At 37.3% G+C, this 24,783-nt stretch overlaps 1 protein-coding gene across 5 annotated transcripts in view; it reads left to right on the forward strand.

The window, feature by feature from the left end:
* The window catches only part of ST18 (ST18 C2H2C-type zinc finger transcription factor), a 100,381-nt gene extending 76,166 nt beyond the window's left edge, over positions 1 to 24,215 (forward strand). For 4 of the 5 annotated variants that reach the window (XM_071554549.1, XM_071554546.1, XM_071554545.1 and 1 more), the window contains 10 exons: positions 3,736 to 3,851; positions 7,101 to 7,163; positions 7,948 to 8,016; positions 13,042 to 13,104; positions 13,501 to 13,581; positions 14,539 to 14,760; positions 16,761 to 16,849; positions 18,352 to 18,455; positions 20,772 to 20,915; positions 21,680 to 24,215. In XM_071554549.1, the coding sequence (XP_071410650.1) occupies positions 3,736 to 3,851; positions 7,101 to 7,163; positions 7,948 to 8,016; positions 13,042 to 13,104; positions 13,501 to 13,581; positions 14,539 to 14,760; positions 16,761 to 16,849; positions 18,352 to 18,455; positions 20,772 to 20,915; positions 21,680 to 21,820 (1,092 nt within the window). In that variant the 3' untranslated portion in view covers positions 21,821 to 24,215. The other variant, XM_071554550.1, reaches the window with a different exon arrangement.
* Positions 24,216 to 24,783: the final 568 nt, after the last annotated feature.

The raw sequence follows: 24,783 nt of genomic DNA on the forward strand, positions 1-24,783 counted from the left end.
AAAATCTCTCCAAAAGGAAAGCACTGAGAAATAACTAGAGCTGTCAGTTAGTTCAACTGTCAGTTCTCCAAAGATTTCAGGGCTTAAAAATGTTAAAAGTGCCAGATGCTATTATCTGTTATTCATGTTACCATTATGTTCTGGTCTTTGCTGAAATCAATATAAACTTCCATCTGTACATTAATGGAGTGTCATTGCTTGCTTGCTTTCTGTAGTGTGCATGCATGAATACACACATGCTCTTTGCAGGAAATAGCGGTGTTTGGACTAATTGGGTTGGTCTTGATTTTTCTTTAGTCTAGAATTCTTTAGATTTTTAAAAGCATTTAACTATAAATCCAATCAAATGGGAAAGGAAAAATTATGCATGCAGGTGGACTTGACTAACTGTGACAATCATCACCTAACACATCCGAAAGTGGGAAGTGCTAAAGGTGTTTTCCCAAAAGATTCTCTCTCCCTCTAAAGCCAAGTGTCTGGAGAAGCACACAAGCCAAGACACGATGCTCTACTCTCAGTCTGAATTGTAGAGGATCAAGAAGCATTTGGTCTTCATTTCTGACCTTCTGTGTTTCAGACAGACACAACCCCTTTTGGGCCACATGCAGTGGCATAAGGTCCTAGAAAGGCAGAATTTCAGTACATATTTGCCTCCATTTCCTTTGTGCTGTCCTATTACACATTTGAAGATTTCATGCTGATTGCGTAATATCAAGTGTTCCTCAACTTGCTAAGACTATGCTGAATAAGTCACCTGTTTAAATATTTATATCCCTCACGCATATTTAGTATATTTAGTATTTAGTATATTTCCTGGGAAATATACTAAAAGTTGTTAGCTAGGAAAAAAGCTGTATTCACACTTTGTTCCTTATTAGATTTTTTTATTTTTCAAAACACCAGTTACTATAAAATTGTTGATGTTTCTGTATGTATGTGTGTGTATAGATATTGATTTTAAAAACTGACAAATCTTAGTAACTCAATTCAGAAAATTCACAATTAAGATTTGAAAAAAAATATTTAAAGATAGAAAATGAAAATACTGAAATTCTGAACTCTAGTATTAGTTATACTGGTGGCTTTAGTAGTCTTGTCAGTCTTCATCATGAAATCTTATTTTTGTTAAATGATTCAGTGAAAAATCTTTAAATGAAGCCGTGAACTGCAATAATGTAGCATTTTGTCAAGCCTTTATATATTATTCTCCATCAGTCTCCTCTGTGCAGCAGATATCAGGCAGTGACATGATGAATAACACACACACACAAGTTTCTAGCCCATCACTAGCAAAAGATCAAGAGATATCTTTTGTTTGACATAAAGAACACAAGTTATGTGTATGAAAGTATGAATATATCCTGCAGCACAAACAGTTACAACTACTCTGGTGTACTGCAAACGCATCCTGAGGTACATCACAAGCTCAGGATTGCAGTGGAGTACCAGAGGGGTCTTTCCACCACCCTCTGCTCCAGGCTTCTCTCACTTCTCCCTTTAAGTAGTAGAAGAGGCTGATGTGTGCCCCAGTTTTGATAAATAGTTAGAATCATGCCAAGACATGCATTAAATTTTTAGAAACACAGCAGCATTGGTTGATACAGGAAACTGATAAGCCGGCCATCCTCAACCTCCATTAAATTAAGTGGAAACCTTTTTACCCGTGCTTTTTTGAAGTTCTTTTGACATCTGATCCCTTCCAGCTGGCAACAGAGGGTTACTATTTTGTTGTTTCTTTGGAGAGTCTTCGATTTTACAGTAACTTATACTGGTGATGATCCCTGCTTGCATTTATGGGTTAGTTAGGTCAGAACTTGTGGATAGAAGTAGCCAGGAATTCAAATCCCCATTCTGCAGCTTGCAGGCGTAAAAATGCCATCATATACCACTGAAACAAAAATGTAACTCAACTTTGGAAAAGTGTCTTTGATGTTTCTTGAATCTTGAACAAAGCTGACATCCATTTTTCCACTTTTGTATTTTAGCATTTTAGTTTCCATCTTTGGAGGACTTTCAACCATTTATTATTTCTGTACTAACATTTTATCAAGACCTTTCATAGACTTTAATTTTCTCTATTGCTTCTTATATGAAGTTTTCCTTTAGAAATAAAACACTAAGAGCTTGAAATATGTGAGGGGTTTTCTATTTATTTTAAATAATTACTTGATAATTATTGTGAAAGAGTGTTTAGAAAAGCTGAATGTATCTATTTTTGCTTTCTATATTTGTAGCAGATTAGATTATTCTCAAATAAACTAACCCCACAAATCTGGTTGCAAAAATCAGTAGTAATTGATATAGCAATAATATGGCATCATTTCTATACGTATGTGCAGTGTGAGTTTCAGTAGGCTGTAGGTAGCCAGTATCAGAAAGCAGAAGGAAGTCAGATAGAGGATCCAGCCTCCAAACAGGCAAAGATGAGCTGCCAGAATTGAGGACCATATGGAAGCTTTATCAGAAGAAGCACCCCTGCAGAGCTTACAAGTCCCATTAGGCAGAATCTCCATTTTCAGTCCAGATTCTACTCAGCTTTCTGCTCTGTGTTAACAGCTCTGCAGACATCCCTGCCCCTGTCCTGGCACTTCTGTCAGCTGCACAAGCCCAGACTATCTCTAGCACCAGCCCCATGAGTTTAGCAGGAGCTGGGGCCTTCTCCTTTCAAGCACAGGTGGCTGTTTCTGCTCCCACAGATGATAATCTCTGGGCAATACCTGTCTGAGTATTGGAATGGAATCACAAAACCCAAATAAAGTTCCAGAAGGGATTAACAGAGGTTTATTATTTTTTTCTACAGACTTTAGAGAATTCTTGAATGATAAAATAGCCACAGAGCATCCCTCCAGAAAGGGAATACTTATCTTTCATTAAAAAAAAAAATTGAAGACATTAAGTTTCAAAACAGTATAAACTAAGCTATTCTGAAATTATTAAAGAGGTGTTTCAGAAAAGAAAAATGTAATTTCCTTTCAGGACTCCAAATTTTCCAAATGCCTTCCCAAGGGAGTGAATGCTCGTGGTTCATACCATTCACCAAACAGCATAGCAGTAGTGATAATTTTGATCTACAAATAGTAGAAATCAAGATATACCCTTAGCAACCTGCCACTAAGAAAACAAAGCAGTTTTGTTCTCCTGCTTTTTATTTTAACAAGACTCTCCTCTTTCAATAAGATAACAAGCCATTCCATCATACGGATCCAAAAAGCTTTACATTTACCTATGCTTATGTAATTTTTTTAAAATTTATTGTTGCAGTTTTGTAATCCACAGTGCAATGGTCCTTACACCAACTGCATACAAAAGTCAATGATGTACTTACATAACAAAAAACGAAGAACATACTTGCCAAAGTCCTGTTTGGCTCTATATATTCAATGACCACTTTTACTTTCTCTATGTACTTTTCTTTGGCCTTTATCAGCTTTCATAAATCAAAACTCAGTTTTCCCTATGTACAGCTTATGTACAGTTTTCCCTATGTACAGCTTAAACCAGCATCTCTCTTTAGAAGTGCTTTCACAACATTTTTAAAAGTCTACCTATGAGATCCTGAAACTATGACATACTAAGCTTTCTTAATTTCTCTTCATAATTTCTTTTTAATTTCTTTTTTTGTTGTTTTTTAAGTTTTAAAATATATTTTCTTCTTGCCATTACAAATTATTTCTTGAACATGTGGAAGGACTTGAAGAGAGAAACCTTTTGTCACATTCTCATCTAATATTTCAGAAAGATTCAGTGAACTCTCCTGAAAACATGGAGGAAAAGAAGTATCCAGGAGATGTCTCCATACCGAGTCCTAAACCCAAGCTCCATTCAAGAGATCTCAAAAAGGAACTTATCACGTGAGTCACAAAAATACCACTTTTTCCTTTGTCTTGGTAAAGACTAACTACATTGTTGTTCTGACTTCTTGTTTGGAAACATTTTGCAGGACCTGAACAGGGAGACTTGCATGGTTCACTGCAGGTAGTTCCCCATTGTGGGTATTCAACTGGATAGACATGAGATTTGGAGCTGAGACAAGCCAGGGTACGCCTGGGGGGTCTGGACAGATTGAGTAACATTATACCAGGTGCCACTCCTTATTCCTCAGATAGATAGGTAACAAGTAGGATCCTTCTATAAAACACAGTTTCATAACATGCTACAGATTGGCTCTGCTAATGCTTACATAATTCAATAAAATTTAATTCAATCATCGTTATAGATCCACTGTTGAGAGCTTGTGTAGAAGTGCTCAGGATTTCTCAGACAGAAAATGTGCAGAGTTCACAAAAAGACAAAATACAAGGCAGAAACTGCCACAGGGTTTTCCAACCTGTAGGAAATCTATGTTTAAGTCCTTCCTCTGCTTTCTTCACAGCAGAGTTAGTTATTCTGTCCTGCTGAAAATTCAGTGGATATACAAATTTACACTACAGGTGAATAGGCTAATTGTCTCTTTTGTCAATTACTGAAGCACACTTGTTCTGTCTTAAGTTCCAAAACTTTATCATCTATAAACTGCAAATAAATTCCTGTCAAATCTTTCTACATGCAACAGCTTGTTTCAATTTAGAATTGTTCACTAAAATTGTCCGAAACAGATCATAACGCCGGTCACCTTTTAAAATCTCATTTAGGCCCCTAACAAAAGCCCTTTGAGTTCATATACATCATTTTGATATCAACACAGAGTTTCGCTGTACTGGTCAACTATGACTGAACAATTCATAGCACTTTTTTTTTGTCCCAAACCAGAGCAGGTCTCTTTACATAAGTGTGGTTTGTATCACTTAGTGATGAGAGTCTACAACATTTCACTGCAGACTCACCCATAACTGAATTAGTCACACCCTGGCAACTTACGTCCTACTCTCCAGACTCAGTGGCACTGAAGCAGTTGATCTGCCTCTGTCTCTAGAATTAACATTTCCCTGGGGCAAGCTGCTGTAAGGAGCAATTCTTTCCCCTCATGTCGTGCAGTCTGCATATTGTCTACTCACTACATTATATCTGCAGTTGTAGCTCATGACCTAAATTGTTACAGGTCAGGTTTGTTTTGCCTCTTCTAAAAAAAATGCATACAAAAGAGAGTTCATTGGCTGGAGATTAATGGTTTTTCTTTTGTAGTATTTATTCTTTTGTGATATTGACCTGTTTTGAGAAGTCTGTATAATACTTTTCTTCTGACCTCAATAATAATGCCCAGAGTATTTACTAGAGCAATGATCTGCTTACAGTGAGGGTTTTTTTTCAATCAGTGAGTAGAAATAGATATCTAAAATGTAGTTGTGCAGTTAATTAAATAAGAACTAGTTTAATTATCAGAAGAATCCATAGGTAATATAGGGATCAGACTGCATTTCTGTGATCCCATGGAGCTAAGAAATTGTACAGAACAATTCAGTACAGTTGGCTCCATCATGAGGAATTTTTTAAAATGACATAAGTAGTTGAAGAGAAAAATTTTCTAACATGGTTAACTCAGTTGCAGTGAACTATTGTTTAATACCTCCTTTTAGCATGTGCTTTCTATTTTTCCATGTTAATTCTCTTGCCCATAACTGCACTGCTCAGTTTGAAACGGGCTGTGAAAATAAGGCTGATGTCTTCCTAAGGCTTTTTTACAGATTTGAAAAACATCCTAACATTCTGTCACTCAGAGAAAATAGCCAGGTGAGCATTTCAGGCACCCCTTGTTCATTAGCATGGAGCACTAGCTAACAGGTTTTGTACAGCATCTGCTTGCCCTTTTTATCCATGTGCCCAGTGAAAGAAATATAGTTCTTTATAAAGTAAATGCAGGATTGGTGTTAGGGTGTTTTAAAGTACTGTACAAAGATATATTTAATTCACCTCTCCCTTCATGGGCAAGTTGCATCTTGTGGTATCTTTGCCCTTTTGCAGAGGACTGTATCCCAATTGGATAAATGAGTTCAGTGTTATGACTGAAGAAGGGCTGAGTTAAAGCAGAAGCTATAACCTCTTTTCCAGGTCAAGCATACCTCCGTCTCTTGGCATCTGTTCTGCTAAATGCACCACTGTCTTGGTTCTGGCCTGGACAGGGTTAATTTTTGCCATAGCCAAGAGTGGGCATTGTCAGGATTTGGAGGTTATTCTATCCCACCTCACGTTATTGCTGGGCCAGAAGGGAGTCTCCTCTGAGGAAAATGGTTTACTTCCAGTTGAGTAAATATGGAGGAGGGAGTAGTTGGGTAATGCCAGTTCTGAGCAATCATGTCTGAATTGTGTTGGCCTATCTTGTTCACTTTGTTATTAGTATTGTTGCTGTTACTGTTCCTTTTCTTATCTCATTGGTGTTTCCAGTAAATTGTTCTTATCTCAGCCTGTGATTTTCACATTTTGTGCCTCCAATTCTCCTCTCTAGCTCACTGAAGGGGGAGAGTGTGGGGGGCAAGTGCATGGCACATAGTTTGGAGAGTCTCAGTAGGAGCACTAAATTGGGGAGTACCATTAGTAAACCTCAACAACCACCTTTACATCACTTTCCAGTTCAGCCGAGAAACATCTTGAGAAACTTTTCTGCTCATCCTGAACTTCATCTGTGTCAGTTTGAGATGCTTTCTGTTCTGCTAGCAGCCATAACACCTATTTTCTCACTTATATCAGCAAAGAAAGATTGGATGTGTTTCTGAAGAAGGTGCCTTATTTTAGTCAGAAGTAAAAGAAGTTATTTTGAATAATACTATTCTCTGGGCTATGTTATACAGGAGGTCAGACCAGAAACTTCAGCACCTTATGAATTGCTGTCAAAATTTTGTACTAATAATGAAACTGTCTTTTTAAGAACCCACATTGTAATCAAAATATCTATGCAAAGCATGGTGGTTTAACATTACATAGATAAAAAAATAAGGTTTTGACTTATTTGCATTGTGGAAATAGGAAAAATTCTTTTCATCTGTGCTTCAAGTAGCAGTTAAAAAATAGAAGTAAAGTTTTGCTAGTTTTCTGCAGTGTCATGATAGTGTTGAAATGTGTAACGATGAATGTGATTAACCCCCTAAGGATCATTATAAAATTCACTGCAGTGTATAGTGAGCTATGTGGTGTATTACACACTGATTTCTCATTGCTTCTTTGCATAGCTGTCCAACTCCAGGATGTGATGGCAGCGGTCATGTAACAGGAAACTATGCCTCACACCGCAGGTAAGAAACAACAGGAAATCTAGAACAGGAAATAGAGCTACTTTTAGCTAATGTCATCTTTGAACGCTTTTATATTAACCACAGATCAGTATACAAAAAGTAATTTGCAGAAAATAATCCATACAGAAATCTGGCTGGTTTTCCTGGCTTTGTTATATTTGTGAAGGTATGGATGAAAAACACTGAGGCAGAGTTGAACAGCATATCCTTATTACTGTAGCTGCATTTCTAAGCTGAGACCTGCAGATAATCATTTAGTAAAGTTTGCATTTCCTTAAGTGCTTAAGCACTCTTTATACAGATGTTATTGCATGGGATTACAAATGAATTTTATGCATATCTCTCTATAAATGGCTTTGAAATTCATAGATCTGATATTATATCCTGAAGATGTTAAATATTTTCCTCAGAATAACCTACTGTCAACCTAGGGATTGCAACAATTTCCTTCTTTTCTTTTGGAAGAAGAATTTTCTGTCTTTTACTAACCATGTAGACCAGAACCTCTATCTGTCCTTCAGGTATGAAACATAAAGGATGGACCACTGCCTCCTCACTCTAAGCTTTACAGGGGCTAGAAACCTTTGTCCCTATCTATATATCTGTTTTTTCCAGTTATTTAAGAACCACAACCTTATTTTGGCTGCTCGTTCTTTGCCAAGAGCAAATATCAGAGGCTATCTTCTTACACATTATAAGTCACAGATTGTCTGGAGGTTGCCATTTTAGGAAAAAATAAATGTTTTGATTTGGTAAAATATTTCACACTGGATTTTCTTTTCAGTGTTTCTGGGTGCCCATTAGCTGACAAGACACTAAAATCCCTTATGGCTGCTAACTCTCAGGAGCTCAAGTAAGTACTGAAAGTTGCACAAATGTTATTGTTTTATGTCTCTGATCAATATGCTCCCTATGTTATTTGAATTGCTGTGGGAGCAATGTCAAACCTTTGTGTGAAATGTGTGAAATGTGAAATGTGAAATGTGAAGTGAATCGGCTTGAAAGCCTTTGAATGAAATAAAGTTTACTTTTCTCCATTTGTTGTTCTTCATTCCTGTACCCCTTCCTTTTCATGAATTAACCAGGACCTAGGGTAAAAATTGTAAACCCAAGGAGAGACACAGGACTCCCAGTATTTCTGAATCCGGGACAAATAAAAACTATCCAACTTGTAAGACTGATCTGGCAAATAACTTAGTCTGATCCAGATAGAATAAATTGTAATTATGTAGTTAGAAATAGATCTAGTTAGAACAAATCTAAAAATGAGACAAGAATTCCTGCAAATATTTTTTTATTATTATTCACTATCCTATACTAGGAGCTTAATGTCACTGAAGCAGACATCAATTCATATGATTTTGTGCTGGCACAATTCTCACCATGAAATGTCACTTACAAAAAGGACTGTGCAGGCTCTGCTATATAGACAGATGTATAGGGACATATGAATATTTCAGAAATCTGTAGTCAAGAGAGGCACTGGCAACCAGTCATCTAGTTATTGAATTGGCTTTGTCAATAAGGATGTGGGGAAAAGGAAAGGGTAATTAGAGTTCTTTCATAGCTTTCCCTCTGCAACTTGTAAATTGGATCCCATAATAGATGGCTTGGAAAAACTCATGAATGCATGAAAAAAGGGAGAATCCCATGACTCTCCTTTCTGTCCTTTAGGTTCATCCCTAGTCCAGATAGAAAAAAATAAAGTCTGATCATGACACTATTATGCTTTTAAATGATATTTAATAGCAGGATTGACTGCATTTAGACTTGACTCAGTGTTTAGCTTCCCCAGATCAAATGTTAGTGGTCTTATTCCCTAGTCTGACAACTTGGATTATAAATGAAATGCTGAACTGATGGTAGCTATGGAGTTGGACATACAGGAGATACAGCAAAATGCCAAAGAAAGGCCATTTATATAGGCAACTGTCCAAAGCCATTCTCAAAGCCGATGAGTAAACTGGCAGACTGGCACAATGTTTAATTTTTTGACATCACCGATTCAAAAGGTATAAAATTTAGGTTTAGTTTGTTTTAAAAGAGCAGAACAAGAAGCAAGAAACTGACTTGTGAAAATGCTGACAAATATGAAATAATTTGCTGAGTCATATATATTTGTCCCTGCTTTTGTTGGCTTTCTGCCATACAAAGATACTCATACAAATATTTTGAATAGTTGCTTCTCATGCACCCCCTACCCCCCCTCCATTCATGTGTGAATAAGTAAATTTGCATACCAATATGGTTATTTTTCCACTAAAGCTTCTAGAGTTTTGGTCATGCCATAAGGAAAGAGGAGCAACAGCATATGACTTAAATGACAAACTGCACACTGTACGCCATGTATAATAAGTGAGTTGTGAAAGACAAAGTCAAAGTTCATGGACATTTCACAGACAGAAATATGTTGCATAACGCACTTAGCATTTAATTTCAATTAACTAGAAAAAGAGCAAAAATCAAAATCTGTTCACAGACAATTCGTAAAAGGAAAAAGGGCTAAATAAAATTATTTTCCACAAATGTAGCACCTTATTTTAGCTTCCTGCCAACATAGTTCAGGTGAAATTTTGAATAAAACTCTGCTTGTGGCTAAATGAAATCTTATGCTAAAACCTGAAATCATGCTTGTGTTGCATAGTATAGTGATATTAATAGTTAATTTTAGTATTGCTATGTGAGCAGAGGACATAAATGCTCATAGAATCAGGCCAGGAAAGTACCCTCATGTAGTTAGGCATGAATATGAAAAAGCTGTGTATTTTTTTCAAATGTTATTCATGTTTAATTTGCCAGAATCAAGATATGAATTTGGCTTTAATTATGAAATTCTATGCCAGCAAAGATACAAGGCTTCCATGTGATCCACAGTTTGGAAATAAGGAAGATTTGCTCAGAAAGTGGGCCTTTGAGTCAGATTCAAGAAAATTTTTATCTGAGGATTCTTGCTGCTCAGAGCAATATGAGGTGGTCAATTTAAAACATACTAAATTTGATGATGACTCATATTTTAAAGCTATAAGGGATAATTGTGGCTGATATCCTACTTCCCCAAACAGTTTGCTTATCAAACATTAAAGAATCTTAAATGTGTACTTTAAAGAGAGATTTACTTACAGTTCAGAAACTTTGATGAGCAGTCAGTGCTATTCTTTATTGCAGTGGTTAATTTTCAGGAGAGATTCTTGTAGTTCTTCTAGATAGGTTTCACACAAACATTGATGCTGCTACATATTTCAAAGGCAGCATTATATATATTTAGTTAATGGTTTTCCCCGTTGACCTCTATGGGTTTGCCTTAACTGCAGTTCAAATCCAACTACCTGTGAGCTTCTGAGGCAGCAAAAGTACCAGAAATGCTCCTAGATAATATTTACATGTAGTTATAGTTCATCTTCTTAAAGATAAAACAATCCTCTTGGAAAAGGGGACAAAAAAGCAGGTACTCAATGCACATTTGCAAGAATTTATATGTGAAATCACTGAAATATTTGTTTTTGAAAAACAAATTTTGAAGAATTGTAAAAGAATTTATAACCTACACCCACTTGAGAGTTTACATCTTTTAGTTTGACCTCCTGAGGCCTCTAGCCTTTCAACATAGATCTGATTTTCTTGGCTGTGCACAGGAATCCAATACAGAGGATGACCCCCTAAATTGGGGCACCAATCCAGACTCATCAGTCAGTTAAAAGCTGATGAAGATCAAGAGTATTACTGACTCTAAGTCAATATGTTGTTGGTGTATCTTGTGTTGTGAAATTTCACAATCTATACAAATATATAACCAATATTTGGAAAACCCAAGCCAGTGGTCAAGCTTAAAAGTGTTGCTAATGAACAATTTACTGATTTATCAGTAGTCCACTCAAAATACCGTCTTATAATTTCATCAGTTTTTATAATATCTCAGTCTCAAATCTTTAATGACCTCACAAATAGCTTGTATTCCAATCTGGTTGTGAAATTCATCTGCTGCCAGAAGTGGTAAATACAGATGGGGTGATTTAAAATTTAGTTCAGTGTCTCTTTTAAATCTACAACTTTCAGGCTCTCAGATCTGAATGTCTCACACAAAGAGCCTTTACTGAATTAAAGTCCACCTCCAGTGTATGCAAACAACTCTTTTATCTGTGGTCATCTGATAAAACAAGTGGCCAAAATTAATATTTGGCAGGTGTTCTGGATTTACTTGTGAGCATTCAAACTCTCCGGACATCTGCCCTTGCTGCCTGCTCCACATGACATTGTGCCCAGTCCTTGTCTCACACTCAGAGGTCAACATTTAGTTCTCTACAGTTGAGCATCTCTGGCTCTCTGCAACCCACACCTCTACCTTTGCTGTCAGTGTGAGGCATGTCATTCTGCCAAAATATTTTCTTCATAAAGTGTCATCATGAAATGTTTTGACACTATCTTTAAAAAAAAAGTCACCCCTTTCTTCATTTGAAATTATTTGCTGAATTCTACTTGAATCAATGCATAAATTTGTTCATGTCCAAAAGAAATCAGATTTTTGACAAATTAATTGTTCACAGTAAACTAGTTTTAAATATTCTGTGAAGAGATGCACCTGCACATTCAGATGTGCTATTACAACTATATTTGTAGATGCTTTCCATAGCAGCCTATCAATGATTAGATTAAATCATGCATCTCTTCAACTCAGGAAAGATTCAGTAACAACTGAGACCATTAAGAGCATATTGAACAATGTAAGTTTCCTTAATGGTTCAGTATAGTATTATTTGGCACAAGTCTTTCTGTAATTTTGATACTCTGTAAAAATCCTGGCATTTCAAAGTCAGTTAGGGGTGCTTAGTATGAGAACTTTGTGTTGTATAATGCAGAAACATAGAAAAGGCTGGCATAAATTCTAATGGTAAATATTTTTTGGTGCTGCTTTTTATGATGAGGTGTGTTTCTCTTGTCTGGAAAAAACCTCAAACCAAACCACCCCACAAACATAGAATAGCCTCAAGTGAAAAAAAAAAATGCAAAAATCTCTGAACTTCTCAGATAGAAGATGTTACCAGTAAGGTCCTGCTCCAAACTCCCCAGAAGTCAGTAGAAAGACCTACTGACTCCAGCTGGCTTTTGGAGCACATTCTTTATGTATGAACAGCAAGCAAAAAAACCCACCCTGCCAGACCACTGACAAAAACACAGTAACAGGCAGGTTTGTTTCTTTTAATTGTATGAATGTTTCAGTATTAAACATTTGTACACAAAAGGCTTGTTTGTTGCACATACACAGGGAAACCCGTTAACTATGAGACATAAGCATAATCCAATTGCCCAGCTGAATACCCAATTGAATCTCAGGCTAGAAAGAGCTGGTCCTGTGGTATGCTTACAGTGATAGAACATAAATTAATAAATTCAAATTCTGGCTATCATCTACTGACGCCCAAAAGTAAAACTGCTTCTCTGCTTCCATTTCCCCTTCTGTAAATACTGGCAAAGGGCTTATTCATATCTGTACCTGAAAACATGATAAGAATAACAAACACATAACAGTAAATTTACAAATCGATCTATATCAAGCTGCTTTTATAAATTCTTTTTGTAAAGTTGATTCCGTACAAGGAAAAATGTTTCATGCAAACAGTGTTATAAACTAATTAAATGTACACATTATATGCAATATATTTCACATTGCTTACTAAAACTGTTATTAAACATAAAAAGCCTCCTGCAAAAGGAGTCTGCTCATTAAAAAAAAAAAAAAGAAAAAATCAGGAACAACCGGTTTTAGTTATTCAGTAAAAGCTTTGCTGTTCTTTCTTCTACCCTAGACAATATATAGAAGTACACATCATTTACTACATATTTTTGCGGCCATATTTTGTAAGCTTCCTGTATTATTCCATAGGTGCCCAACACCTGGCTGTGACGGCTCTGGCCACGTAACAGGAAACTATGCATCCCACAGAAGGTAAAAACCATCATATCACATGGGGCTGCAAGGCAGTTAAATGCCTCCCTGACATCCGATCTCGGAAGCTAAGCAGGGTCAGCCCCGGATTAGTACTTGGATGGGAGACCTCCTGGGAAATGCTGGGTGCTGTAGGTTCTAGTCCTGAGGACTTCACTGGCACTGTCCAAGCTCGCTCGGCCGTGGCAGATGAACCTCAGGACTTAAACGGTGAGGCCAGTTCTGCGCACGCTGAGCCTCACCTAAAATCCACTGCGCAAGCTGGAAGGGCACATCCACGTGGGGACAGCCCTTCCCAAATCTTCGTTTAAGAAGCCGAGCCACACACACATGGGGCTGCAGTGCTCAGGGTCTCAGCTAGCAGGAGGTGGCTTTTATTCTGTGTGCTTCTTTCAGCTTATCTGGTTGTCCTCGTGCCAGGAAAGGAGGTATCAAAGTGACTCCTACCAATGAAGAAAAAGAAGATCCTGAACTTAAGTGAGTACAGAAACAGCGGTAAATAGTCCCTAAGAGTTCAGGATTTGAGGAATCATAGGGAGATGCTCCAATTAATCTGAATCATGTGAGAATAGTGTCTTGAGCTGGAGCCAAACCAAGTGTTTCGGCTTCTAGTGAAGCTGGTGGAGTCCATCACCTAGGAGACTGAATAGTGAGGAAGGATTGCTATATCTGCCTGCATAGGTCCAATTATTTTAAAAAGTGCTATAAAAGTGCCACTTAGTTGAAAAACTTGGCAAAATGAAGGAAAATTATTACTGCCTGAGGTGAAACATGTCAGCTAATTAAATCAGAGTAACACCTTCAAAATATGTCCCAGAGAACTTAAATATATGTAAGTCTCATGTTTTTCCTCTCTGTAAAAATTAGAATTTCATTCACTTTAAGTGAAAACTGGAAACAACAGAAATTCACTACATCCCTGGCTTGAATGAGTATTCCATTAAAATCTGTAAATTATAACTGCCAGAATATAAATGTGAAGACTTAGCTGCATGCAATGTTATCCTTAATACTTCCTAATGATATATGAGAAACCGCAAAACAGTAACAGAGTAGCACAAAAAAATTCCTATCCTTTCTTTGCAAGTATTTTCATGGGTTTGCATATAAGTTTTCCAGGTACAGGAATTTTCCCTCTGCTCCACACCGGAAAGCTAGATAGCGAGGAGAAAATGCTGGCTTTCCACACACTTGAAGAAGTGTGATTTATTGCCTGTGATAGAATTCCAATTTTCTGGTAAAAAACTATCTAAATGAATGTTTTGTTTTCTTAGTCTCTACAACTGTATTTTAAATTGTCTTATCTTAAGATCAGCTGAACTCCCAAAACTCAACTTGTCAAAGGCAGCTGGAATTATTTTCTCAGACTTTCTTGAGACTGTCTTTCCCTGTTCTTTCCAGTGAATCGGGGATTCTTTTGCTGTGTTTCTGTAGATGTCCAGTGATAGGCTGTGATGGCCAAGGTCACATATCAGGTAAATACACTTCTCATCGCACTGCTTCTGGTTGTCCTTTGGCTGCCAAGAGACAGAAGGAGAGTCCCGTCAATGGGTCTTCACTATCCTGGAAACTGAACAAACAAGAGCTGCCACACTGTCCTTTGCCAGGCTGCAACGGGCTGGGTCATGTTAATAATGTTTTTGTCACCCACAGAAGGTATAACTTTGTGTTTTCTTTTCTCATTTTTCTTTAACATTCCACTGTTGAATAGGCAACGTGTGAAGTTAGAGTCAGAATAAACTGTGCTGAAGTCTTTTGAGTAGCAACATAGTTTACATTGCAGCTAAAGTAATAAAAGACAGAAGTACTCTGAAAGACTTAAACTTTTATGTCTTTTTCTATGTTCCCATTGCAGCATGGTTTTCCAAGGTCTTTAGATTAGCACAGTGCCTACACAGTTTAAAATTAAATAGAGTTCTTTCCTAGGGAAATAAGGAGTTGTATCTGCATATCTTTAAAAGAAAATGGAAATATCATTTAAATGTCACCAGAAAAGTTTTAGCCAAAAGGCATTAATTTCATCTTTCTACCAGTGGAAAAGTTGTTTTCATAAACAGTGTATTTTAAACAGCTAGACACACACACACACACGGAAATTACACATGCAGAACTCATATGGATTAGAAAAGTTTGAAGTATAACAATCTTTACAAAGAAAATCATCCTTACAAAGAAGGAGTCACACATATAACCAGTAACAATAAACACCATCTACTACTGTGAAAATGTTAGTATAATCCTACTGTATTCAATCAGTATTACTCAAAGAATCTTGTTATATTGTCTGAATTAATAACTGGTAAGTTTAGTCTTCTCTCTTTTAACAGGAATTAAGTCTACATTCTCGACCCCTTTGCTTTCTTCCTAACATTCTGAACCAACTTCTCAAATACAGGAATGTCCAAGGTCACTTGAACAAATTCGGTCAGAGTCTAACATTATCCTAATTTTATGATCTACATTCCATGTGAAAGTCTTTATATTAGGACACTACTGTAAATTGTAGCTAATTAAGCAAGTAGTACAAATAATAATTTAGCTAGTTTCAACTCAGAGTACAGATGACTTCTGTCCTGCATAAGGCTGAATAACACTCACTATCATGTTAGTTAAAATGACATAACAAATACAGCTTTATGATAAGATATCCTTTCCTAGGACACCTGAAACCTAACAAGTAACTCATGGCTTTGAGACAGTCTTCCAGTTAGCTATCTGTTCTGGGCAGACATAATAAGCAGCAATTTAGAGATGGAGAACAAAAATATTTCCCCATATAGATTTTAGCTAAGCCAACAAAAACTTTCATGTCTGTTAGGATTTTTGTTTTTAATTTTTACACACACACAGAAATCAACCATTTTCCTGAGGAACAAAGTTTTCCTTCACTCTTTACTTGTCTACATCTGAATACAAATCCTTCTGCCAGTTGTTCAGCATATGTGTATTCTTCAGTACTTCTTCCTTCTTATTTATAAAGATCATACTAAGACAGTGCTTTCATCTTAGCCCTTTAGTGGGCTATAAAAATTGCCTCATATAATTACCAGCTGATGAAATTGTAAGATTTCAAAGAGTAAAACGTAATTTAATGTGAACACTGGTTAAAATGCAAACTGACTATATAACATAACCATTCCAAAGAGCTATTACAGCCTATAGGGTATATCCAGAGTTATTATTGTATTGATCATTATTATGTATCAACAAAATGATACAATAATTGTGCACCATGGAAATCATCCTGTTAACTAAATATTTTTAAGACAGTAAACTTGCCATTTTAAAGGACTATACTGCCTCTCTCCTCTGGAGCACAATCTCTCAATAAAAACAACTCGTAACTGTTAGAACTTCAAGAATTCTGTAAGTGCATGTTCACATAACAGTAGTTGTCATTGCTATTTTGATTATTTTGAAATATGCTTAAGAGTTGTTTACTTACAGGTTGAGATTTCTGTGCCTATTTTCAAGCTGGAACATACAGTTAAATGGCTCTTTATGAGTTATGTCATTCCCTGAAGCTATGCTATAATGGAGAGATACTGATGTGACCTTAGGTACAGAGGTCTGTCCAAGTGCATGATAATATTGCCTGAAAGGATTGTTGCCATTTTCAAGTGGGTGCTAATGTTTTTTTTTCCTATCTCTTTCAGCCTGTCTGGTTGTCCTCTGAATGCACAAACCATAAAAAAGGGCAAAATTTCAGAAGAATTAATGACTATCAAGCTTAAAGCAAGTGGCGGTAAGGAGATCTATAAAAGATGATGACATTTATTTAGATAGAAGGGCCCTGACTCCCATTATACTTATGCCCCTTTATGCCATTCTGGCATTAATTCTCACTATTTTCAGTTGTCTCTAGCAATAAAAATTTTTGAATAACAAAAAATCTTTTGAAGAGAGGATATAAAATTAGTCTCATTTACATCATGATAACATTGAAGGTATGCTCTTGTCTGATAGCAATATATTTTTTAATTTGGATATGCTTTCAATACTTTGTTATTAATAAATTATTAGTTACAGATCAGGAGGACTTAGCTAGGTGATGACTAAGATAAGAAGGGAGAAATACTGTGGGCAGAAATTGACTCATCTCCTTAACTTGAATGCTACATGGTTTAGTATCCATGCAGCCCTTGGACAATTTTGCCAAAACAAATGCAAAGCAACAATTACCAAATAGTTACAGATGACAATGTGTAGGCGATGCCTTTCTTATACAATGTTCTTTGTGAAACTGAGCATTGAGCCAGGATTCAGGAAACTTAGTCTTTGGCCTACAACTGCTGAGCAAAACGGTTGTGTTACTGCTTACAGATTTCTCAAGCTGGCTTCCCAGTAGGCATAGTTCAGGGCTCTAGATTTCAACAGCTGTTAAATAAAACATCCAGGCAGAGCTGGTATCAGAGTGGTGCCAAGCAGCAAAAGGAACATGTATTGACAGCAGCTGTAACTGGTCACTATTTTTAAGGACAAGGCTTTAATTAAAGAACTGAAGTTTTTATTCTTTGCTATCTAACTTACTGGGATGTAAGTCTGTCTTTTTTTTTCCCTGTAACACTTGTTAGCTTACTAACAAATTCATTTTTGCTGTTGTTTATATTTCACTATTTATCAGATATAACTAAGGCTCTGCTTACTGAAGTTATTCTGCACAGAGGTTTGCCCTCACACAAATTCTTGCAAGATCATGTGAAAAATAATTTTTCTCACAATCAGAAGCAGGTACAGAGGAGCTTACTAAAGTCAGCAATTATATCAGTGAAGATGTTATCCTGGTGTATTTCCTGAAAAAGAAGGGTTGTTGTTATGTTTCTTTTAAAATGGAAAAAAAATCCCAAACAAACAAGCAAAAAAAACCAAACCCCAAAACAACAAACCAACGCAAAACCCATACCCAAACACTGTAAATATCCCTTCATGTTTTATGATAAACTTTCTTCTTTCAGTGAAATTTTTCCCTTCTGTATCCTCCAGCTTGTAGTAATGGGAAAAAAAAGAAATTGTGAAAAACAAGGACTAAGATAGCCCATTCTCTGTTTCAGCTTATATAAATCTTTTACAGATAGGAAACAATTTTGACAGCAAAAGCAAACTAAAAGACAATTTAAGGATCAAACATTTGAAGAAATACTTGTTATCTTCCTCTTGTTCAGTAACAGATAACGTAGCTTGTTACTCATACATCCATTTACATGTGTACACTTTAAATCTGATATTGTTATTTTCAACTATTAACAGGTATTGAGAGTGATGAAGAAATAAGACACTTGGATGAGGAAATAAAAGAACTGAATGAATCCAATCTTAAAATTGAAGCTGACATGATGAAACTTCAAACTCAGGTATGACATTAATGTGAAGGTTTTACCTTTTCTTATGCTATGTTTAAGTATGAGAAATAAATTAAATGGTATGTAAATGGTGTGTTTAAACACAGCTAGTCTTCTGTGCAGTTGTTTTCCCATTGCTCTGTGGTACTTATAAGTACCAAAAATCCTATATGCATTTTGTCAGGCTCTTGTTTTTTTGTTTTCTGTAAATAATCAGCAGGTTCCTGGGTACTGTCTTAAAGATCTAGTGAATGACAAATTTAGGGCAGTCGGGAGCTAATCTTGGCAAGCAGGAAAAAAAAACATATTTACCAAACAAAACATTCATTTTCCTTTGTTGACTAAACGTTTGTTGACCAAACCACGCAGATCCCATGACTCGAATTTTTAGCCAGGATATTACCTCTTACTAGCACACTCCAATTCTTAATGCCAGTTGACTTTGTTCTTATGTGTACCTAGGAAAATCTCCCTAGTTCACCTATTGTCAGTTATCCAAATAGAATTTTGCCTCCAGGCCACACCTGGTAAGAATGTATGCCTTTTGCCGATCCGTGTAGCAGAGGAGTTTGATGGGAGTTCCAGGAAAGTGTCATTCTCTTTAATTATTTTGTACAGTGGAGAGATTAAATTAAGACGATGATAGTGGCTCTATGGAGTGAGCTGGAAGGGCACACCCACGTGGGGACACCCCTTCCCAAATCTTCGTTCCAGAAGCCAAGTCACACACACACATAGGTTCATCCTTACAGAGACTCCTATATACACTTAGAATTTCACCTGGGTGGACTGGGTAAAAGCAAGAGCAGAAGCTTGCTCAGTATTTTCAGAATAAATGTTTAAGAAAAATGTTCCTAAATGAGATCTGGGAACTCACTGTAAGTTTAAACTGATCTAAATCTAAATCAAGCTGAGTGTAACCACACTCCACTCTATTTGTACCACATTGGAATGCGTAGTGTAGATTCTTGTTGGTTTTGTAATAACCATGTATGGTCTAAATAAGGGAGACGTCTATGCCACCTGTGCTGGATCTAAATGATCTGGCTTCACACCGCAATGTTGTGGGGATATGCATCCCAAATTGCACTGCAGGGGGGCTGTGCTCAGTGTCTCAGGAACACTTAGTTCTTTCTGGTAATCACTGTGCTGTTTGCACCGAGATTGCCCAATTTATGCAGTCAGATTTTTTTCTCCCCTGGCTGGCTCCCTGCTGAAGGCAAACTGACCAGCAAAGCCTGAACTGAACTACAACAGAAGCAATAAATCCCCTACCTCCATTTAATCTCTTCTAGCCAGATGTCCGGCTGCTACGAACACCCTCCAGAGGAGAGGCTGTGGTGGATGGCAGGCAGGCAAAAAGGGAGTTCTCACATTGGGGAATTTTACTGTGTGCGAGGAAAGGAAGTAAAGTGGCCACAGCAGGAGGCAACTTAGTAGTGCAAAGAGGTGCATACCAAAAAGGACAGGGTGGGCATAACAATCATGAATGTGCCTGCTCCGCTCTGTGCCTTGAGGAGCTGCGACCGGTACCTGTATTCTGGCCTGCCCCGCTGCTTGTTTCTGCGGAAAGAAGGGCAGGAGGGCACCAGGCCCTGCCGTTGCTGGGGGTTTTTTTCAGCACTGCTTTTGACATATTTCAGCACTGCTTTTGACATATTTCAGAGCCGAGTATACTCCAGAGCTCTCACTTTAAAAAGTTACCATTTTTCTACCTTGGCTGCTTTCCCTGCTCTTTCCAAAATCTTCTTTTCTATTCTGTTGGTCAGAGATCATCTTTGTGATGATCGTTGTGCGCTCAGCCTCTCAGTTTCCTTTCCACTCTATTTTTCTCTTATTGTTTCCAGCGCCAGCCCTGTTGCTAATCCCATCCAGCCCACAGCTCACCCAGGAGCAGGGCGGGAAAGCAGCACAACAGTTAATACCCGTGCCTTTGCCATTGTGGTCGATCAGCAGGGATGCTGTAAGAGCAGGACGGCAATGTAAACATCCAGCCTCCTTTCTCCTTCCCTCTGCCAGCCCTGCGGCCACACTCTCCATCCCAGCTCCACAACGACCTTCCCTCCTGAGCTCAATTCCCTCCTCCCGCTGCCACAAGGTTTCTCCATGAATCAGCAGGAAAGTCCTTCAGTTCAAAGCAAATACAACCTCTTCTTTGCTCGGCATATTCTGTGGAGAAGTTATGTCTCATCTGAAAAAACATAGCTGAGTTTCAGATCCGTCGTGGCCCCTCTCACAATCACCCAACTTACATTTTGGGTTCAAACTGCAGTTACAATGCTGCCAAGGGTCTGTCTGTCTATGCATTTGTGCCTGCCTGTCTTTTAGATAACATCTATGGAGAGCAATTTGAAAACAATAGAAGAAGAGAACAAACTCATAGAGCAGAACAACGAGAGCCTGTTGAAGGAGTTAGCTGGCTTAAGCCAAGCCCTTATCTCCAGTCTTGCTGACATTCAGCTTCCACAGATGGTAAGACCACAGCCGGCAGCTTTGCACCTTCTTCGACACTGTCTTGCAAGCACTTGAAGCAGATGAGCAAGCTCAGGGACCAGCAGGAGCACTAGAGCTACAGTCTCTTTTAACCTGATTTACTTTGCGGATATGCTGGATCATGAAATCTGTGTGATGGCTTCTATGACTGAGCCAGCCCTGGTATCTTTACTCTGCACCACACTGTGCAAGGCAGGCTTTTCCTTCGTCCCTCCCTATCTGAATATCCACCCTGCACAAAGAGTGAAAACTTCACACTTAGAATCCTTATTTACACTGCTCCCAAATGAGAACTTTAACCTGTTTCATACAGGTGATTTTTCTGGAGCCCACAAAGCTCTACCTTCTCAAAAGTTTTACACCTTACTTGCAAACACAGTCCAAATCCACTTGGGTTTCCAGTTCCCCTTCCAAATGTCAAGAGTGCCACTGGAAGATTAAGTAAGGACAGGTAGGGGGAATATCAGCCACAATCCCTGAGCCAAATAAGTGACAAATAAATAAATGTTACACTAACCATAATATCTCCAGTTCCTTTTCTTGCTTGGAGAGTATGTGGGTCCCTCAGCACATGCAACTCCTGTCATTTCCACAATCCCTCTACTAATTTGGATGTCTGCCCTGTTTATGACTTCTTCCCAGTTGTCATATCACTCCTTTTCTATGCTTTGGGCTTGGGTGTTTGGGGGCTTTTGGCCTTAATTTTATCTCCTACAATTATAATCTGTTTTGTCTTCATTTAGGGGCCAATCAGTGAGCAGAATTTCGAAGCATATGTAAATACACTCACAGACATGTACAGCAATCTGGAACGGGACTATTCCCCTGAATGCAAAGCTCTGCTGGAAAGTATCAAACAGGCAGTGAAGGGCATCCATGTGTAGGATGTGAAAGCTGCTGGGCAACAGAAATTACTTAACAGCAGTAAACTCCAGATGGATCTGTTAGGAGTTCATGTACTGCTAAGGGGTGTAGGTTGCCATGCTGCATTTACAATTGCAACATTGCACTAATTTTTTCCCAGCTGACATAAAAAGAAAGAATAAAACCACAACAGACTATTTGTATTAACAGCAATGCACTCTGTTAGTATACTGTATTTATTTCAGTAAAATTCCTTTTTTTTCTTCTTTTGCACTCAGTTTTTGTAAAGTGAATGTAAAAAGTGTGTGCGACTATTTTTTATATTTTTTATTTATTTCTAATCAGAGTTGTTTTTTTTATCTTTTAACAGCATTTTTGCGGCCTGCCATATTTTTACAAATGTGTTTGTTAATTTATTTTCCAATGGAATTTTAAATAGACTGAAAGTTATACTGTAAATTAAATAACTTGCTGGGTTTGTACAGGAAGAAAAAAAACCTATGAAAGTAACAAATGATTGAACCGTGGTTCTAGTTTTATTTTCCTCACATCCTGCTTTTTTATAATGGCTTTGTATCAGAAATGGGTTTGCAGTAACATGAGATGTGAAGATGCATGGAATGAGAAGATAAATGGTGCCCACTAGTGGGGGAACTTGGGCTCTTAAAAGCACAGTATGCTGGAAAACAGTGTGTTAAAGAACACGTTAGCAATAATGAAATATAGCAATCAGCAAAGCACTTGACTTGGCTGTGTGATTTAGCCTATGAGAATGATTATTTAAAATGTTTCAAGAGAACTTCAGATTTATTTTACCACTGCAGTTTTTGCTCAGTTAGCTCATGAAGGGAAATTACAATTATCTCTAAACAAGAGTGTAATTAGGTAGGTACTGTTACTTTTTTAGTATGAAACGTTGAGGTTTTACCCAAGTGACCAGTATTATTATGAATTTGGATTTGAAAAACACAAAGACATCCCAAGCTGAAGGCTTTGTACATAGCGAGTTGAACACATCTCCCCTGAAATGGCATTTAATACTGGTTTGAACCTAGCGGCAGCTGAGGAGGCAGCAGACTGGAGGGGAATAATACCCCTTTGGCACGACGGTGGTTGCTTTTCTCTGAACGACTGGTAGCAACGCCGTGACTGGTTTCTCTCATCCTTCTTTACTAAGACTAGGCTGACACTGAACTTGTTACCAGTCTCCCAGTAGGGTACCAAGTGCTACAGAGTGTACAGACAGGTGGAGGTGCGGACAGGCAAGCACTTGCGCAGAGGTGCTGGCGTGTGCCTCGGTATCTGGTTAGCCTGGGTGTGGAACTTCTGAGTCCATCAGAACCTGGCGGTTGCTATAACAGAGGCAATGTCTATTTCAGGGATTGTAAGTAATTAAGCATTGTTTCAAAAGTTTTTTTTATATTTATTTTTTTTAAGAAAAAGGTATAAACAACCAGCTAAACTGCCTTTTTTGTATGCACACACACCTCATGTGCATATGTGCCTCAGTGTAAATGTATACATGGATCTAGCGTGTGTTTAATTTTTCCGTGCTATAATGAAAGTGTTTATTTTTATTAGCCGCATTTATATTTAGATTGAATATGATGGCATTCACAGGCTTGACATATACAATTATATTATTACTGTTTCTGCACAAAAGTACTATTCAGAAGTGATGCAACACTCATGCACTGTGGTCATTGTTCTGCATTAGGTGGGGCTTGCTTTTTGCTGGAGGGTTGATTCAACTCTCCGATCTTAGTTTAGACAGGGGAAAATGTATGTTCTTAGGAGCTGTGTTTATTTTTAAACTGATTTTTCAAAAGCTACCATATGTGCTGTCTAATATAAATAGGAGAACACCAAACAAAAATTTGCTATTAAAGTTATTGTTCTTGTTAAAAACACAAAAAGCAAACATTTGTTATTCTTGTTAAATGCATACAAAATGAGTTCACTCATTACAAAGACTAAAATTTAATTTACTAAATATTTTAACAAATTTGTTATATATTTTATTTAAGTAAAAAAATCTCTTACTGACCTATGTATTTATTGTTATGATTTACTATGGCTTCAGGTTAATTTATCTGTGTTTGGCTGTTTGCTCAGAATGTTCTGTGAAGTATGTTTGTATTTATTTGCCTCCCTTGTACTTGATGTGTTTTGTAGTGTGCACCTTTTTTTTCTTTCTGTTTTCCCTGGTTTTTTGTGTGTTTAAATGCATTGATGAGCTATACTGTAAATTAGACCTTTTGTAAAGAGCAATGATGTATGCATTTTTTAATTTGGAGTAGTTTGTATACTGTTTCTTCATACAATTAATATTTCTTACATCAAAACAACAAAATTGTGTTCTGTGCTGTACATTTGGTGTATGGTAGGAAATAAAATTGATAATGAAATATTGCAGCAAGTTTGTTGGGTTTTTTAGCCTCTAGATGCCAACTTATACTATACTTTCTTAACTGCACCTGGCACTATACAACATGTCAGATGTTTCACTTGCTTTGTGTACAAAATGTGTCATCCCTGTAAGTAAATTTCTGATATAAATAATTTAATTAGTGTTTTACTTTGTCAATTTGAAATAAGGAGGAGAAAAATAGAACCATTTAACAGGTCCTTTTCACTTCTGAAAGAAAAAAATCAAGATGATAATCACTGCATTATTTAATGCATTCTTTTCTTGGCAGTCATAGACTTCATTTATACTGATAAAGTACAGGATTTGTGCTGACCTTTAACAGCTGCTAAATGATGTTTAAACATAAAAGCCATTGTAAAGTTTCCAGCAATTTGGAACCGCCCACTGTTCCAGTGCAATTTTCTGCTGAGAATTGCAGTGCTTAGACATTGCACAAATAAAAATCTGCTGGTTTTAGAAAGACAATATTTCCATCTAATGGACTTTCTTTTTTCACTGCTCGTTGTAGCGAAAACAGGACAGTTTTATTTAGGATGCATAGTAATGGCTTCA

The sequence above is a fragment of the Pithys albifrons genome, chromosome 4, assembly GCF_047495875.1.
Source record: "Pithys albifrons albifrons isolate INPA30051 chromosome 4, PitAlb_v1, whole genome shotgun sequence".
In the NCBI taxonomy this organism is placed as follows: domain Eukaryota; kingdom Metazoa; phylum Chordata; class Aves; order Passeriformes; family Thamnophilidae; genus Pithys; species Pithys albifrons.